This window comes from Mustela putorius, unplaced genomic scaffold (genome assembly GCF_011764305.1).
Source record: "Mustela putorius furo isolate JIRA1106 unplaced genomic scaffold, ASM1176430v1.1 tig00003974_pilon_pilon_pilon, whole genome shotgun sequence".
Taxonomy (NCBI): Eukaryota; Metazoa; Chordata; class Mammalia; order Carnivora; family Mustelidae; genus Mustela; species Mustela putorius.
In genome coordinates, this window is record NW_025422117.1 from 14,390,306 (window position 1) to 14,408,471 (window position 18,166).

An 18,166-nucleotide genomic window follows, 5' to 3' on the forward strand; every position below is an offset into this window, starting at 1 on the left:
GCTGAGTGAAAGAAGCCAGAAAAAAAAGAATATACATGCATATAAAGTTTTAGAAAATACAAACTAATCTCTGGTGACAGGAAACAGATCATTGGTTGCCTGGGATGGAGTAAAGGGCGGAGAATTACCAGGGAGGGCAAGGATATTTTGGGGGGTGATGAATATCTATGTATATGATTTTGGTTGTGTTTGCTTTCACATGTATATACATAGATAAAATTCATTAGATTGTATAAATATGTTCAGTTTATTATATAAGAGTTATCTTTTAAAATCAGGAAAACAGTTAAAAGTCTCATTTCAGGTGAATATATTTGCAGGAGCATGTCATTTCCAACATTTTATTTTCCAGTGTGTGTTATTGAAAGGAAGATATTGGAGGCAATAAAACAACTAAAACACTTTCAAGTAAAACACTTTTACTCAAACTTAGATTTTTGCTACTCTTTTGGCCTTTACTGTGTAGTCACCTTTAGTCTTTGGGAAATAATATTTGTGGCCTTTTATATGCTTTATACTTGCCCTGGCATTTTCCCTTTCTGTGATCTAGGTATACTAGGTCTTTTCTGCACATGGCTTCACTTCACTAATCTCCTTAATTCCTTTTCTCTCTCCTTGGGACCATACATAGCCCAGTTAATGTTTTTTTTTCATGTTTAGTATGAACTCCTTTTCCTTTCTCTTGGCTCATCTGTTTCCATCTTCAATAAATAGTTTTCCACCACTAATACTATTAATAGTGTATTCTATTTAATTAAAAACCCATGCTGGGATCTTTAGGTGAATTACAATTCAAATGTTCATCACAGAAAAAATAACCGTACTTTACTGTATATTTTGTTTTGCGGGCTGAAGTTACGCATACTAAGATTGCACTGAAGAAAATAAAAAATCTCTTTTCTGTAAACAGCACTCCAAGGAGAAAAAGCTCATTAAGTACAGCAAATTTTGTGCGATTTTATACTTCAGGTCATATTGAAAAAAAAAATTAGCTTATCTTGGAACATTGTGTATTCATTTAGTAGTTTTTAAAGAAAAGGAGGCTTGTGTACAATGTGAACATTTTCTCTGTGTTTAGGAAAAATACCACTATTTTGTATATCTGTGACTTTTTTATATAGTTTTATAAGTTATTTATATTTTGTTGCAGAAAGGGATCTAGTAAAACCTAAATATGACCTGGATAGAACAGATCCACTAGAAAACAATTATACTCCTGTCTCTTCGGTACCAAATATTTCGTCTGGTCACTACCCTGTACCTACTTTGAGCAGCACTATTACAGTAATTGCTCCTACTCATCATGGCAATAACACTACCGAAAGTTGGTCTGAATTTCATGAGGACCAAGTGGACCATAACTCCTATGTAAGACCACCAATGCCAAAGAAACGGTGTAGAGACTATGATGGTAAGTTTTTACTGTTTCCTGAAGTACTGAATTAGTATTTCCAGTAAATTCTGTAAGTTTAGGTTGCACAGTTATTCATGGACAGCCCAGTTAATGGTGGTAAGTTAGTCTTAGGCACTTCTTGAATTCTTCAGTATTATTTAAACCTTTGTTAGTCACTACTGACTATTGTATATCAGCCTAAAGACACTGCTTCTTTACACATAAGTCTTAATATATTTTTGGAGTTTATCAAACAAGAGTAGTATTTGCTGAGTTGTTATCTGGGAATCTGCTACTGAAACATTCTTGACAAAACTCACTTCTTTAGAAATAAATGGTTATTGGCATGTAATTAGAACCTAGAAATGTGAATATCACCTATAAGAATTTTATAAATGAAGACTCAAAGTTTTACTGTAAAAGCTTTGTAAATTGTACTAAAGTTATAGTTGCATTATTCTCAGAGTTTTAAGTGAAATTTAAAGGAAATGAAAAATAAATAAAGGAATTGCTTCTAATGACAGAGAGTACGTAAAAGTTTTATGCCTGCTTGATAGCTAGGTATACTCATTTTAATTTGTGGATATATTTTTTAATGTGTTTGTTAGCTGTATTTACATCATAAGTATTTTATGTTACTGGAAATTAGCTCTTGTGTTATGGTTAGTTATACTGGCCCAATATTAAAAATATTCTTCTTTTTAAATATCTTACCTTTGTTAACTTACAGACAATTATTTATCTGACACTTTCCATGTTTCTAATTATTCTTGCTTACAGAAAAGGGTTTCTGTATGAGAGGAGACATGTGCCCTTTTGACCATGGAAGTGACCCTGTAGTTGTAGAAGATGTGAATCTTCCTGGCATGCTGCCTTTCCCAGCACAGCCGCCAGTTGTTGAAGGACCACCTCCTCCTGGACTTCCCCCACCTCCACCAATTCTTACACCTCCACCTGTGAATCTGAGACCCCCAGTGCCTCCACCAGGCCCATTACCACCCAGCCTACCACCTGTCACAGGTAAGTAAATATATTTGTTTGCCAGTACCCATTATCTGTCCATTCATAGCCTTTTTAGAAGTTAATAGTTTGATGCTTGCTTTTGTTAAAACTACCTGAAGTAATCCTAAAGATTCCTGCTAGAAACCAAGGGCAAGATACTCTTATTTAGAATATACCTGCACTTTGTGGGTGTTGCCAAACCTATGGTTTACTGTGGTTTGGAGGGGCCCTGACTTAGCACATCCCCAACGAGTCCCAGCTCTCAGTAGTACTTTATAGCTTAAGACAAACCTGTTTTGGAATACAGTAAAAGGATATTTTACCCTAGAAAACTAATATAGTTATAAGAATTTGAGTTTATAGATACTATAATTTTGCTGATAAATGAGAATATCATGTTTGGATATACAATAACTTATTTTATTTGTTTGCTTTCAGATGATATTTCTTATTCTTTGGTTTTGACAGGACCACCACCTCCACTTCCTCCTTTGCAGCCATCTGGCATGGATGCTCCCCCAAACTCTGCAACCAGTTCTGTTCCTACTGTAGTAACAACTGGCATTCATCACCAGCCTCCTCCTGCTCCACCCTCTCTTTTTACTGCAGGTGCAGTTTTGCCCCTCTTTATATTCATAATGTAGTGAGGGTTTAGAGCAGAGTTTTAGATAAGGAATTTAAAAATGTCTAGAGAGTGACTAGCTCTATTAGGTTTATTTTTCTTAGTAAAATCATATAGAATAAAATGTAGGCATGGGGATTGTATATTAAATATAAGTCCCTTGGATTTTTAAAAGACTAAGTTTTATGTATGTGTGTATATATGTATATATAATTACATATATATACATATATATAATTTCTTTTACTGTTATATTTTCTATTTAACTTTTTATTTTTAGAAAACTAAATTTTCTTTTTAATGCATGTAGCATGTTAGCTCTGTATTAGTAATGTTATATAATTTGCTTTTTCTTTTATCAATATTAAAAAATTACCAAGTGGTGTTTTATAATTGTTTTTTAATTACAGTTTTTGTATTACCAGATACATATGACACAGATGGCTACAATCCTGAAGCCCCAAGCATAACAAACACTTCCAGACCTATGTATAGACACAGAGTGCACGCACAAAGGCCTAACTTGATAGGACTAACATCAGGGGATATGGATTTGCCACCCAGAGGTACTATGATTAATCTTTTCTTCTTATTTTCATATCAAGAGTGGCAAACATTTATAAAGAATATGGTCCTGCATTTATTGGGGTTGAATAAGGGATGGTGATTAAGTTTGGTCTTTCTTAAGAGAAAAGGTAATGTGTAGTTTTTTATTTGTGTTACTGGTGACACTTTATTCCATCACTGGAGGGGAAAGGAATTTCCTGAAAGTTCTTTTTTTTTAAAGGAGAATAAATCTTTTAAAAAATTCTTTAAGACTGTATTTATTTGAGAGAGTGAGTGCGCGCCAGTGAGAAAGCACAAGCTGGGAAGAGGATGAGGCAGAGGCAGAGGGAGAAACAGATTCCCCACCGTGCAGGGAGCCTGACTCAGAGCTCAGTCCCAGGGCCCTGTGATCATGACCTGAGCCGAAGGCAGATGCTTAATCGACTGAGCCAACCAGGTGCTCCCAAAATACATATTTTTTAAGGTAGCTTTTTGGGGGTTTATTTTGTATCATTTGCAGTCTTTCTTGTAAAGATTTATTTTATTTATTTAAGGGGGGAGGGGCAGAGAGGGAGAGAGTGAATATTAAGCCGACTCCATGCCCAGCATGGAGCCTTATAGGGAGCTTGATATCACAACCCTGAGATCATGACCTGAGCTTAAATCAAGAGAAATGGAGAGTCAGACATTTAACTGCGCCACTCAGGCACCTCTGTTATTTGTAGTCTTGCGCTCTTGAAAGTAATGATTTAGGGGTGCTGGGTAGCTCAGTCAGTTAAGCATCTGCCTTTGGCTGGGTGGTGATCTCAGGGGCCTTCAGATCGAGAAATGCTTTAGTTCCTGAAGATTTTTTTTGTAGATTGGATAATGAAGTAAGCTTTACAAGCTTCTACAAACTTGTGCTTGATACATATTTTACTTAGAAGAATTGGTTACTGGTTTGATCATAATATTTTAATCAAAAAGAATTATGTTTTAGGAAGTGACTTACCAGCTTTTAAAATTTTCTTAGAGGGGACAGACTTCTTGATAAAATTTCTAAATGAGAAAAGAAGGTCGGAGTTTAGATGAAGTCACAAGCTGGGGCAGCAAAACTGCTCTGCTAGAAGTACCAACTGATAGGTTTAGAGGAAGGGAGAAAGGTCACATTAATTTGAAAGAGGGAGCGTTGGCTACAGATAACAGGAAGTGAGGGGTTGTCTTCCATAACGGAAAATGTATGTAGGCCAATAAAATATATTTTTTCCCTAACTACTTCAGCTAACTTTTAAATCCCATTTTCTTTGTAGTCTTGCCTTTTTTTTCTAGTAACAACAACAACAAAAAGATCATGATTGATGCCTCATCAATTATGAATAAAACTGCAACTTGTTGAATGGTAGTGCCTAATGTGGTTTAGTAAATTTGTGAATACTTATACTTTGCATTTTTTTATTTGTTCATTGAAATGATCAAATTCTTTGGTCATTCTTGAGTGTTCAGGGGACTTTGTCACAGAGGTATGAGGAACATTATAATTTATAACCAATTTAATTTATATCATCTTTGATTTTACAGGAAAGCATTTCACGTGGATATAACTTTTCCCTCACACTTTTTAAATTCTTATTGAGGAGTTCTAATAGCTCTCATTAATAACAACAGAAGAAAATTTTTTTTTGAGTTTTTTATAAAGGATAAGATTGTTTATAAATGAAAACTATAAGCCACTTAAGATTGTGGCTTTTCATCTCCCAAGTCTCTCCTGCGTAGTTTAGAGAAAACCCCATTCTTCTTTGGTCATTGCTTTAGCACCTTTCTTTTTATCATACCTATAGTCTTTGCTTTTACTGGAACCTCCTACATGAAGTCATCTCTTTCTTACCTAGCTGCTTAGGTGTGGCAAAAATACATGCTTCTACAGATCAATATTAGACTCATTCCAATGCCAGGCAAATTTTTCTGATGGTGGTCAAGAAAAGGAAGAGGGATCATGTTCCTTACATAAATCTCCTACCATGTAGAAATTGCAGTTATGGTAATTTCAGCTCTACATGTGTAGTTACAAGTTATGGGAAGTGACCCCATTGAGAGAGCAATGTCTAATATGTATGGTTAGAAATTTGAATGCCTTTTCCTATAGATTCATTGTATATAGTGATTATTTTTGTACTGTTCTTCATATATATCACATAGTATATTTGTCATGTGGTTTAGGAATATATTCTCCACTAATAACATTGTTTTTATATACCACAGAACTGATTTAGCACCCCCATTTTAATTGAGTAGTACCTATATTTTTATTTCCTCATCTTTTCTCATTCTTCCTCCTCTCCCCCTATCCCCCCCGCAAAATGTTTTCATCGTTTGCCCATTTGGTTTGAAACTTATTTTCCTGGATGGTGACAGATAAATAATTAAAAGTTTTTATATTATTTATTACATAATCAGTGTACATTTCTTACTATCTATAGATGATAGGCTTAATTTAAATTTGTTATAGGCTATTATGTGATAATTATATTGTTCAATACTTTAAATTGATGGGGAATCATCATCATTAAACAAAAGAAAAAATTTAGGCCCATTGATACCTTAGAATTACTAATAAAAGTGCCTGAGAGGCTCTGAGAATTGTCCTTTCCAGATTTCTAAGGAGGTAGAGAATTTGATAGATGTTCCTTGACTGGATATAGGTAGGAGTAAGGGCTAGGTGGTTTTCCTTTTGCTGTCAACAAAACCAGGGCTAAAAATTTTAAGCTTAAAAACAATTTATTAAAAGGATACTGTGGGGGAAAACTCAGTATATATAACTAATAGACTCATTTGCTAATTGAATACCAAGAGGAACTTACTTCCATTTTTAATACTCTTTAAATAAGTAACAATGAAAGGCAGTCTGAGTCAGAGAATATAGATGAATTGGAACAAACACATCACAATGACTAGGGGAGAATATATCACTGCCTTTCTTAGTGAACCTTTGGATAAAGAACATATTAAAGTAAAAAAGGATATTTGATAACTCAAAAACTTCAAGAAAGTCAGTGAACCGGGTGGGAGGCAAGAGTAAGGATTTGTAGAACTGGTCTTGCGAAGGTGCCACTGAGCAAAGAAGCTGCCAGCTTGCACTATGAATATCACCAGTGTTAGATAGTGGATGTTTCCACCTGATCTGCTGTGGAAACAAAGGATGGTTTAGCCAGAGAAAGGGGGTAGGTAAAGCAAATACATTCCATAATACTTTTGAGAAACTGAAAACTTGATGACTGGAACAGAGGGAGTGAGATATATGGAGGGAGGTATGAGACCAGTTAAGGGCATTTAAAGAATTCTAGAAAAAGAGATGACAGTAAGTATACTAGCTGGGGTAGGGTACTAATAGTGGAAAATGAAAGATCTAAATTTAGTGGAATTGATGACATTATTGGATTGCGGGACTTAGAATGGGTGAAATGGAGAGCATGAAATTGAATACATCAGATTTCTGCTCTGGATAATTGGGCAGCTGATAATATCATTGAGAGGAAGAACAGATTTGGTAGGAAAATAAATTTAGTTTTGGAAGTGTTTAATTTGTTGTGTCCTGGGGTGTTTGAAGAGAAATATCCAGTTGGAAGTAAGATCTGGATGCCAGGTCTCTTAAAAGAGAGATGGTTTAGAAAATACAGATTTTTAATCATGAGCATGTAAAGCAGTAGTTCTTAATCTTTTCTTCTGTGCTGTTAGTAATTATGGGAGGTATAGGGAGATGGAATGAGGCATATCCAAATCTGCAAGCCTGACGGATATGGGTTCTGAAAGCTCTTCTCGTGTGTTTCTGATATACTTTTCTTCCCTTTGAGAATCACTAAAAATGATGAATGAAGCCATGATAATAGATGTCTTAAGGTGATTGTGTAGAGCGAGATTGGAAAGTTCAAGTAAGTAACTTTGGAGAACGCCAGTATTTGAAGCTGTGGGCAGAGAAGGGGGAGCTTAAGTAGGTCACTGAGAAAATGAAATCAGGAAGGCACAAACAAAAGCAGGGAGTGAGGAGTCCTGAAAAATCCAAAGAAGATAGGAAAAGAAGTGATCAACAGCATTTAATGGTAAGAGGTCAAGTAAGAGAAGGACTGAGATATATTTATAAGCTTAAGCAACAGTTAGGACATCAGCAAATTCAGGATGAGAAAGTTAAGTGCAGTAATGAGAACGGCTGCCAGTTTTTGGAGGATTAGTGAATTGGGTGGTAGGGAAGCAGGTTAGCAAGTGTAACATCTCTTAGGAAATAGCTGTGAGGGTGGGGAGCAAAGGAAGGTGGTGTCTGCCGGGGAAGTAGTTTTATGAGATTTTATTTAAAAATGGGGTAATTTGAGCTTGCTAAATGTTGATGGGAAGTTCCAGTTCAGAGGAAGAGGTTGAAGATGAAGGAAAACAGCAGAGCTCTGGGGCACTGATTTTGCTGATCTTTATATGGGACGAATTACTGGAAGGAACTCCAGAAGCAGAAATTCAGTTAGTACATTAGACTTGGTGAAAAGTAATGCAAGTTTGGACCAAGGTTGTTTCGATGAGAAATGAGAGGAAATATATGCAAGGTGAATTGAAGGGATATGGGCCGACTCAGAAATCAAATAATAGTTTCATTAATAGAAATGCTTAAGAAAGATTTAAAAGTACGTTTGATATGAAGATAATTTGTACTTCGTATGTACAAATTTTGAGTTTTGAGAAACCTGTAGGATTTTGAGAACTAGATGGCCAGAGAAAACCAACAAGTTAGGAATTGAGGACTGACTTCTGGACAAGAGTTCAGTGTGTGGTGGAGAAATTGATGTGATCGCCTGCATGGAGATCGAGTTGTAGCGATCCATAAGAGGTTGTGCTGAAACACCTTAAGTTATTTTGGTTAGTTATGTGTTTAGAAATATTAAGAACAGGATGTATGCAATCAATTTATCCATCTTTAAAAAGAATTTTAAAATTATATTTTTCTATGTGGATTAAGGTTTGCATGTTTTCAGCTTTAGTGTTGTTTCAGAATAACAGGTTAAATGTACCTATGTTTGTCACATTCCAACTAAGTAAATGTAAAGTGTTGGAAGTAGCAGATGTGTCCAGCTCTTTTACACTGCAGTTCAATCTTGAATACCTTTTTAAATCAAGTGTGCTTTCAATCTTGAATACCTTTCTAAATCAAGTGTGCTTTGTGTTACTGTGTTGATATTTAAATAGGCAACTTCAATCACAACTGTATCAATTCTTTTTCTTTTTCTTTTTTTTTTAATTAATTTTTTATTTTTTATAAACATATATTTTTAGTCCCCAGGGGTACAGGTCTGTGAATCACCAGGTTTACACACTTCACAGCACTCACCAAAGCACACACCCTCCCCAATGTCCATAATCCCACCCCCTTCTCCCAACCCCCCTCCCCCCTGCAACCCTCAGTTTGTTTTGTGAGATTAAGAGTCACTTATGGTTTGTCTCCCTCCCAATTCCATCTTGTTTCATTGATTCTTCTTCTACCCACTTAAGCCCCCATGTTGCATCACCACTTCCTCATATCAGGGAGATCATAGTATCAATTCTTTTTTTTTAAGTTATCAATTCTTGAAGGTCATTGGGTTAATGTTAAATTTTGAATAAATTTAAATTTGAATAAATGTTAAATTTAGGTTGTGCATTTGATTTCAAAACTATGAACTCAAAGCCTTAAATAAATCAGAAACTTAAATTTCTGATTTATTTGTACATTTATTTACGGGGAGGGTGATGGCCAATGAAAACAGTGGCATTGATTTTACCTTTACCATCCCCCCAACCGCTACCTCGAAAAGAAGTGGCCTATAGAGTCATATTGTAATTTGACATGTAAGAATTCCTGAGTCTTTAGTTAGATATGAAGTGAATTCAGAATAAGTTAAAATCCTTTAGATTATTCTATTTGAATCTGCATTTATTTCTGTTTCTTCTAAAAATGTATATTTGGACAAGAAGCCAGAACTTTGTTTTCAGTATGCATTTAAGGAAGTATCTGTGGTAAACAGAAAATATTAATCTGTGCTCTCTTTTCTTTTCAAATAGAAAAACCTCCTAATAAAAGCAGTATGAGGATAGTAGTGGATTCGGAATCAAGGAAAAGAACCATTGGTTCCGGGGAGCCTGGAGCTCCTACAAAGAAGACCTGGTTTGATAAGTAAGCTGGCAGGATTGAGAAGTTTTAATGTATAGTGATTTTTAGGATACTGGAGTATTATTTGGCAGTATAGTATTCTCTTTCAAAATGAGCTTTATATAATTCTGTTTTATAAGCAGTCTCACACTATAGTGTACATTGATTTCTAAATATTTGTAAGTTAATAGGTACTTGGAGGGTATTTTCCTACAGAATTGTTGTGGTAGTCAAGGACACAATTTTTCCTCTTCCTTCCTTTCCCCACGTCCAGAAAAAAACACTGCTTAACTTAGACATGTCAGTGAAAACTACCTATAGAAAGGGTAGTCATGAGACCACTATTTGAGAAGGAAGTTGGGTCAGGTTTGGGAAGAGGCTTTAGCATGTAGGCAAGTCCTGTTTAGAGCTGGAAAGTGATCTTTTGGGGAGCTGGGGAGACTGGATAGTCATTAAAGTTGTCAGGGAAGGGCTTCAGAGAAAGAGGATAATTGAAAGAACCAGAATGCTGGGGTGCATGTGAAGATTCTCTTATAACATTTGTAAGTTAAAGGAGAGAGGATCACACTTTCAGAGCTTTAACATAATTTAGTAATGGGTACTATCTAGTTCTGGCTCTGCCTGTAATTCTGTGATGTAAGGAAAGTGTGTAACCTCTCTGGGCCACAGTTTTGGCCTTTTTTCAAGCGCCAAATGTATGGTTTACAGTTTTGACTTTTTTTTTTTAAAGTGGAAAGTGGTTGAGACGGTTATACCTTGTTTAATCACTGTTTTAGAATAGGATACATTTCAGTAAGCTAGCTTTTGCAGAAGTGCAACAAAAATTGCATATGCAAATTTACTGAAAGAGCACTGGACTTTTCCTGCTTAAGTGGGCGTGGATTCGAATGGGACATAATAAATGGCATAGGAGAAGCCTTCTCAGTTAGCTTCTGTGAACGATATGTACAGTAGTAATTAAGAAATTTCAGTTTTTGGAAGAAAATTTCTTTATCAACCAGTAATTTCAGTTTGAAAAAACAATAGAACTTAAATTGTAAAACCTTATTAATCTGTGCTTGATAGGGGTTAGGATTTATAAATAAATATATTAATCAACTTTATTTTTTGTTACAGGCCAAATTTTAATAGAACAAACAGCCCAGGCTTCCAGAAGAAGGTTCAGTTTGGAAATGAAAACACCAAACTTGAACTTAGAAAAGTTCCTCCAGAATTAAATAATATCAGCAAACTTAATGAACATTTTAGTCGATTTGGAACCTTGGTTAACTTACAGGTAAGAGCTATGCAGTAATTCTATGGTCTTTGCTTAATTATTTAGGGAGGGATTTTAATGTAAGAAAAACACTTTTATAAAGGAATATGGAAAATTTGGTGACATTCTAAATTTGGAAAATTGGAATGATACAAAACTATATTTTTAAAACGATGTATGATTTTGAGTAAGTTTTTTGCTCTCAGAAGGCAAGGAGTTTTGATTGATCATATTATATACTTTCTACCTAATAGAAGTTATTACAAAATTATAGCAAACTTTAAATAATTAGAGTAGAAAAATCTAATCTTTTTAAAATTATTTTTTAGTTTTTAAAAAGACTTTATTTATTTATTTGACACAGAGTACGAGCAGGGAGAGTGGCAGGGAGAGGGAGAAGCAGGCTCTTACTGAGAGGAGACCCTACCGTGGGGCTCGATCCCAGAAAGCTGGGATCATGACCTGAGCCAAAGGCAGATGCTTAATCGACTGAGCCACCCAGGTGCCCAGGAATATCTAATCTTTAATAGTGTTCCTCAGTTTCTTTGAAGCATTACAATAGAATGCTTTAGTCAGGATGTTTCTGCTGCTTGTATATCAGGAAGCACTTAAACGTTAACTTTTGGGGGACCCAAATATCAGCTAATTAAGGAATACTTAATTAGTTCAAATATTTACTTTTTCCTCTATCACTTTTGAACATCCTTAAGGATTAAGTATCAGTGTAATTTGTATATGACTTCACCTAAAATTAGACCTTGGGTTGGGTATTTTAGATTTAGATGAGATTATTTAGTATGAGTTAACATTATATATGTCAAAAATACTGTAATTATGTTGGGCTTTTTTTCCAGTATGTATGGTGTTCTTTTCAACTAAAATAATTACTTCCCATAACCTGATAAAAATAACTTTTAGAGAGTACAACTGAAGTCGATTGTTTGGAAAATTTTGCTTTTTTGACATTTAAAAGATAATATAGGGGCACCTGGGTGGCTCAATGGGTTAAAGCCTCTGCCTTCGGCTCAGGTCATGATCCCAGGGCTTTGGGATCAAGCCCTGCATCGGCCTCCCTGCTCGGCAGAGCCTGCTTCCCCCCGCTGCCGCCTCTACCTGCCTTTCCGCCTACTTGTGGTCTCTGTCAGATAAATAAATAAAATCTTTAGAAATAAATAAATAAATAATATAAAAAGAACATGAAAAAATGCATGCTTGCTTGGTGTGGGGCAATAGAAGTTTTTTTTTTTCCCCCTCTAGAGATTTTATTTATTTGACAGAGAGAGATCACAAGTAGGTAGAGAGGCAGGTGCAGAGAGAGAGAGAGAGAGAGAGAGAGAGGAGGAAGCAGGCTCCCTGAGAGAGAGGAGGAAGCAGGCTCCCTGCCTAGCAGAGAGTCCGATGTGGGATTCGATCAGGACCGGAGATCATGACCTGAGCTGAAGGCAGAGGCTTAACCCATTGAGCCACCCAGGCGCCCGGGGGCAATAGAAGTTTATATAGAATTTAAAGGAAATGTTTCCACCTTAACTCTTTGTGTACTTCTCATTCCTTTCCCCATATATCCCCATAATCCTATTGGTGTTAAAAATATATCATATATTATTCTAGGTTTTTTGTGTTTCAGTTAGCATGCGCAAAAGATATATATATTAAAAAATATGTGGACCCATGGTATACATATTACTCCACAGTTACGTAATCTTGAACATCTCTGAGTATCTTTTTACAGTAATTCAATTTTATCTACCACATTTAGATGTAGACACAAAAAAGTTTTCAGAATATTCTTTTCCTCTTGTAATTTAAGTGCCCTGGTAATATTAATTTAGGGAAATTTTCAAAACTGAGGAGCAAAACATGGTATCTGACTACTGTTTCAGTTTGCATTTTTTAATACAGTCCTTAGTTAACATTTCTTTGGGAGTGAAAGTAAACCGTGGTAAATAATCTAGACGTAAGAAAGAAAATAATCTAGATGTAAAGATAGAATGCTTCCTGGAAGGACCAGAATTTCATCTCTTGAGGAATTTTATTGGATGAAACGATGGATTCTTTTGGGATTCACTGGTCTTAATATTTTAAATCTTAGGTTGCTTATAATGGTGATCCTGAAGGTGCCCTTATCCAATTTGCAACATATGAAGAAGCAAAGAAAGCTATATCAAGTACAGAAGCAGTACTAAACAATCGCTTTATTAAGGTTTATTGGCACAGAGAAGGAAGTACCCAGCAGTTGCAAACTACTTCTCCAAAGGTAAGAGAGAGATTTGTGTGAAACTCAATGCTTTTCTTAGAAAGCTCTTAGCATATAGTGTTTAAGAGCAGGAGTACTGCAGTCAGGTAGACTTAAATTCAGATTCTCCAAAACTGTGAAGACTGAAGGAACTTATTTAATGTCCTTAACCTGTTCTCTTTATTGAGAAGTTAGTCCCTAGTTTAGAGAATCATTGGATGATAAGATAAAAAGCATATAGAAAAGTGCCTAGTAGGTAGGAGCCAATCAGTATGTGGTGGCTTATACATATTTCAGAAACTCATACTGTGTGTTCATTTTGGAAATCCTTCCATCCCCCGCCCACCTTCCCTTTCTCTTTTTCAGTCACTGAATCAGTCACTAATGTTAGATCAGTTGCTTACAGGAGGATTTTATAGCAGTTTGTTTCTCGATTGAATTTTCTCCTGTTCATTATTTCCTTTATAAATAAGTTAATTTATGCAAAGAAAAACATCCATATGTGTGTGTGAAGGAATTTGGAAGACAGGTTTTGATTATAAGCTGCACTTTTAAAACTTTCTGCATGGGCAATGTAATAACAAATAACAGAGGTTACTTGACATGTTCATGAGCTGATCCTCTTGTTTAACATTTTTTTTTTTATTCTGAGGTAATGCAGCCCTTAGTCCAGCAGCCCATTTTGCCTGTTGTGAAGCAGTCAGTTAAAGAGCGATTGGGTCCGGTACCTTCAAATACTATTGAACCAGCAGAAGCACAGAGTGCCAGTTCAGACCTTCCTCAGGTAAATGAAAAGTCTTATTGTGTGTGTCTCATAACAGGTTCTCAGCAAATTAGTGTCCCTTGTGATTTGAATTATAGTTAATTGTGTGTATCTTATACAGAAATACAGTCTGTACATATATGAACTCTGCGTGTAAATTTTCTTTTTACCATTAGCATAAGATTTTCACATTCTGTTTTTCCTATAGTATTTGAATTTTAAATTCTTCTCTCTAGTTAATACTTGAGTTCCCTTTCACTTTGTGAAGGAATTAATTTTAAGCAAAACTGCCTGAAAAATCAAGTTCATTATATTAAATCTTATTTTTCCCATCATCTTTTACTTAACTACATTTCTATTCCAGAGAAGATGATACAGTAGACTGCACCAAAAGCTTTTGTGAAGGGAAGGCTTAAGCCATCAGGTTTTAGCATGCTTGATGATACTGTTTCAAGTTACTTACATAGTTCTCAGAACTTTGCATCACTCATTCCTGACTTTCAGATTCTCTTCTCCACATGTCATTCCCTTCCACACTTGAGTGGCAGTTTCTTGTTTCTGCACCCTCTGTCTTTGAAACTTAGCTTTCTTTTTCTCTATGTATTTTAGCATTTGTTGTTCAGTGTAAGCATTAGGATATAGTTAGGATGCTATTTTATTAAAATAGTCTTCTAGGTAATTCCTGAAGAGTCAGATAATGAGATTGTATGGAAACATGCAGAACGGAAATTGATAATTTTCAATTACTAAAAAAACCCCAGTGATAATAATTCCCCATCCTGTAATCTCAAATCATCGCCAGATACAGTGTATTTGGCTATAGAAACATACTTTAGGAAAGAATGGCTTTTATTTTTAAGCTCAAGAAGCAGGCAGATATTTTAGTTTCTCAAATCTAATATTTACAGTGTTCACACTTTCTGAACACTTGTCAACATAGGATTCTAAGAATTAATGATTCTGTATCAGTGGAGGGACTTTAATAAATACCTAGTTGAAACCTTACTTTACATCATGATTTTTTATGAGTGCATAATACTGCGTACTGTTTGTTTTTCCACACACATTTTCTTTCTGTCTCTGTCTTTGAAAAAGGCCCAGGTTTGTGTGATTAACATCAGTATACTTAACGAGTTAGAATATATTAGTAGAATCAGAATGTTCAAAATCCCAACAGACCTATATGTTTGGGGAAACACTGAATATGTCCATTTTAATTTTTTTAGAATGTAACTAAGTTATCTGTGAAGGACAGGTTGGGTTTTGTATCAAAGCCATCTGTTTCAGCAACTGAAAAGGTAAGAAGAATAATAGCATGATCTGTTTGTCTTGGCTTCATAAATGTTTTCAGGTGGCATCTTAATTTTTTAATTTTTTTCATAGTTCTAAACTCTTGCTTCTTAATAGTATCTGTATCTCTTATTCCTACCTTTTTGCTTTCCATCTGCTGAAAAAGAAAAAATTTTGCCTTTTTTTTTTTTAACTTTTGCATCAGCATTTTAATATTTGCCTCTCACTATATGTCTATGTGCTTCCTTCTTTTCATTTTCTCATTTTATTACTGTATTTTCTTTAGCGACATTGTGCATTTTAATTTGAAAACTCTCGCAGCCTAATGGAAAAGGCCACAAATTAGAAATTTTACCTGAGTTTGAGTTTTGGCTCTTCACTTACTAACTGCATGGTACTGGGCAGTGCTCTTAACCTTTCCGATTCTTTTTCCTCGTTGGTGAAATGATGATTGTAAATTTGTGTTGCTCACAGAGTTTTGTGAGGATTAAATAAAATGATTCATTTAAAAGTATTTTTTAATTGGAAAGGATGATGTAAATGTAAATTTGTTACCTATTACTAACAGCTGTTGTACATAGCCTGACAATTGTCATTTGTCATTTCTTTTTTTAAACAATGGGGTAATTACTGATTAAATGGACCTATCTCATAGTTTTGTGTAGGTGTATTATTTATTTTTTCCATTTAGGTATGAGCGAATGCTCTGGTCTTTAGTCTTATCTGATATATGGAATCACAGAATAGGATTAGATCATTTTTCTCATTTCTGTGTCCTCACCTTAGAAGGAAGGTAAGGGCCGGTGGATAAACTAGGAATTAGTGAGTCAGGACTAGAATGTGGGTCTCCTCTATTTTATATCCATGGCTCTTTCCATGATTAAGATTATGTAGAAAGTTGATTCTTAGATGTTACGTAGAGCACCCCATGAAACGGCTAACCTCTCCTCACTGGTTTTTCAGGGTATCCTCTTCCTTAGTTGCCATGTTAAACTAAGGCAGTTCTAGAAATTTGAATTTGAATCTCATTCTGTATTTCAGATTTTCGTCTTGGGCACCTCTACATTACTTCAGGCATAATGTGCTTAAAAAATGATGATTTGCCACCTAAATTAACCTCTCTTCCTCACTCTGACTCTGGAAGTTCTACCACCATTTTCCAAGTTGTGCAGTCTAAAAACCCGAGAGTCATTCACTTGTGTTTGTCATCCGCTTCTTTTTCTTCCCCACCTTCAGTTTCTTGGCCTCTGGATGTGGTGTCCTAGCCGTATGCTCCTCCTGAGATTTATACTACCACCACTGTACTTTCAGACTTATTTTAATGTTAACTTCTTACAGAAGTTAAGAACTTCATTTCCCCAGCTACATACCTGCTTTATTCGTAGCGTATTAGATCTCAGTTATTTGGGGCTTATGTCTCTGTGTTGGATCTTCTTTTTACCTTAGCAAGCCTTTTTCTGCTCATTATTTCTCACTCTTTCCTGCCTTTTTTCTTTTTCTTTTTTTGGTGGTGATTTTCCTGGAGTCCATTTTCCTCTAAGTGAATTCTAGTCATTCTTTTAAAGATTTGAAAAAATCTCTTTTCCCTAGTCTATAAAATCTTTAATTTTTTTCCCCATATGATGCCTCCCTTTTCCCCCCCTGTATTTGTCTATATCTTAGTCCATGCTACTGACTTTAGCAGTATCTAAGTATTAACTTTGATTAGGTTTATCACCTTGATAGTAAGTAACTAAGGAATAAAGAAAATAAGTCTGTTACACTTTGTTTAGTAATGACCAATTCTGGAGAGGTCTAAAAACTTTATACTTAGCATCTGTTTATGTCAAGATTTAGAATCTGAAATTTATAGCTTTTACAGAACTCTTCTGGTATGTTTGCTTCTTTTTTTCTTTTTTAATGTGTTTTATATAGCTTTAGGATAAAAGAGATTTGGAATTGATAGTGTACATTTAGTAATAGAGTTACCATTAACTGAAAAATCACTAATGGTAGTATTTTTATGAAGAAATACTGTAAATACTATAAAGAATCTTTTAAGGAAAACAGTTATTTAGAAGTGTGTAACTTTCAGTCATCTTCAGTGAACTTCTTTATAGAATAGCATTTTGTTTTTGCTTATTCTTGGTTGTTCCCATTCCCCAAGTCTGTAGGGGTTTTTGATGAAGAATCCTTAGAGCTTAGTGATTCAGAGAAGTCTTAGGAAGGATAGAAGAATGTTTCCCATCATCAAATTGAAGGCTGGGAAATACTCAAAACTAGTATCTATACAGTGTCTTCTGTCGTTATGAAAGCAAATAAGTATACAAATATAAAAAATTTCCCCTTCCTCTGAACAACACTGAGTAAACCCTCCAGTGATTCTTTATTCTAAAAGCCCATTTTTATGTTGAAAGAGAAAACTTAAAACTTAATTTATACACCGAAATCTTAAGACATTGCAGTAGCTATTAAATGATATGATTTGGAAAGACTGATCAGTGAAATGATGTTTGAGTACTTCTCAAGATACAGTGATTTATTAAGAATAAAGGTGGCATCTGTGTGTACCACCTTGATTAGTCTACAGAAAGACTTAAGACTGTCCAAATTATCTCCCTAAGACCCTTCTTAACTAAGAAAGTAAAATGATTAATTACATGAATATTTAAGGTTTGTGTATCATTATCAGTTTCAGGTATAGGATGTTATTGTTCCTTAGCAGCTTAGCAATAGTTTCTTTCTTTCCCTCCTCCCCCTTACCTTTTTTAAAATCTAAAAATATGTATCTTTGTCTCTTTGCAATATGATATGTTAACATAAGCACCATGGGACTTTTAAAAGGGAAATTATGTGGTATACTGAAGGAACATTGCGAGTCATTTGGAGACTTCAGCTGTTGAGTTAACAGCTGACATTAGGTATGATCCTGAACAAAGCTTAC

The 18,166-nt window shown here is 35.1% G+C and overlaps 1 protein-coding gene across 19 annotated transcripts in view; it reads left to right on the forward strand.

The window, feature by feature from the left end:
- Positions 1-18,166, forward strand: part of RBM26 (RNA binding motif protein 26) — an 86,366-nt gene that overhangs the window by 35,538 nt on the left and 32,662 nt on the right. For 9 of the 19 annotated variants that reach the window (XM_004754426.3, XM_045070903.1, XM_045070896.1 and 6 more), the window contains exons 6-14: positions 1,151-1,411; positions 2,174-2,413; positions 2,834-3,004; positions 3,428-3,583; positions 9,615-9,726; positions 10,819-10,978; positions 13,047-13,211; positions 13,843-13,974; positions 15,180-15,251. In XM_004754426.3, coding sequence (XP_004754483.1) covers positions 1,151-1,411; positions 2,174-2,413; positions 2,834-3,004; positions 3,428-3,583; positions 9,615-9,726; positions 10,819-10,978; positions 13,047-13,211; positions 13,843-13,974; positions 15,180-15,251 — 1,469 coding nt within the window. The remainder of the gene's footprint in view (positions 1-1,150; positions 1,412-2,173; positions 2,414-2,833; positions 3,005-3,427; positions 3,584-9,614; positions 9,727-10,818; positions 10,979-13,046; positions 13,212-13,842; positions 13,975-15,179; positions 15,252-18,166) is intronic. The other 10 variants (XM_004754422.3, XM_013057245.2, XM_004754423.3 and 7 more) reach the window with 10 other exon arrangements.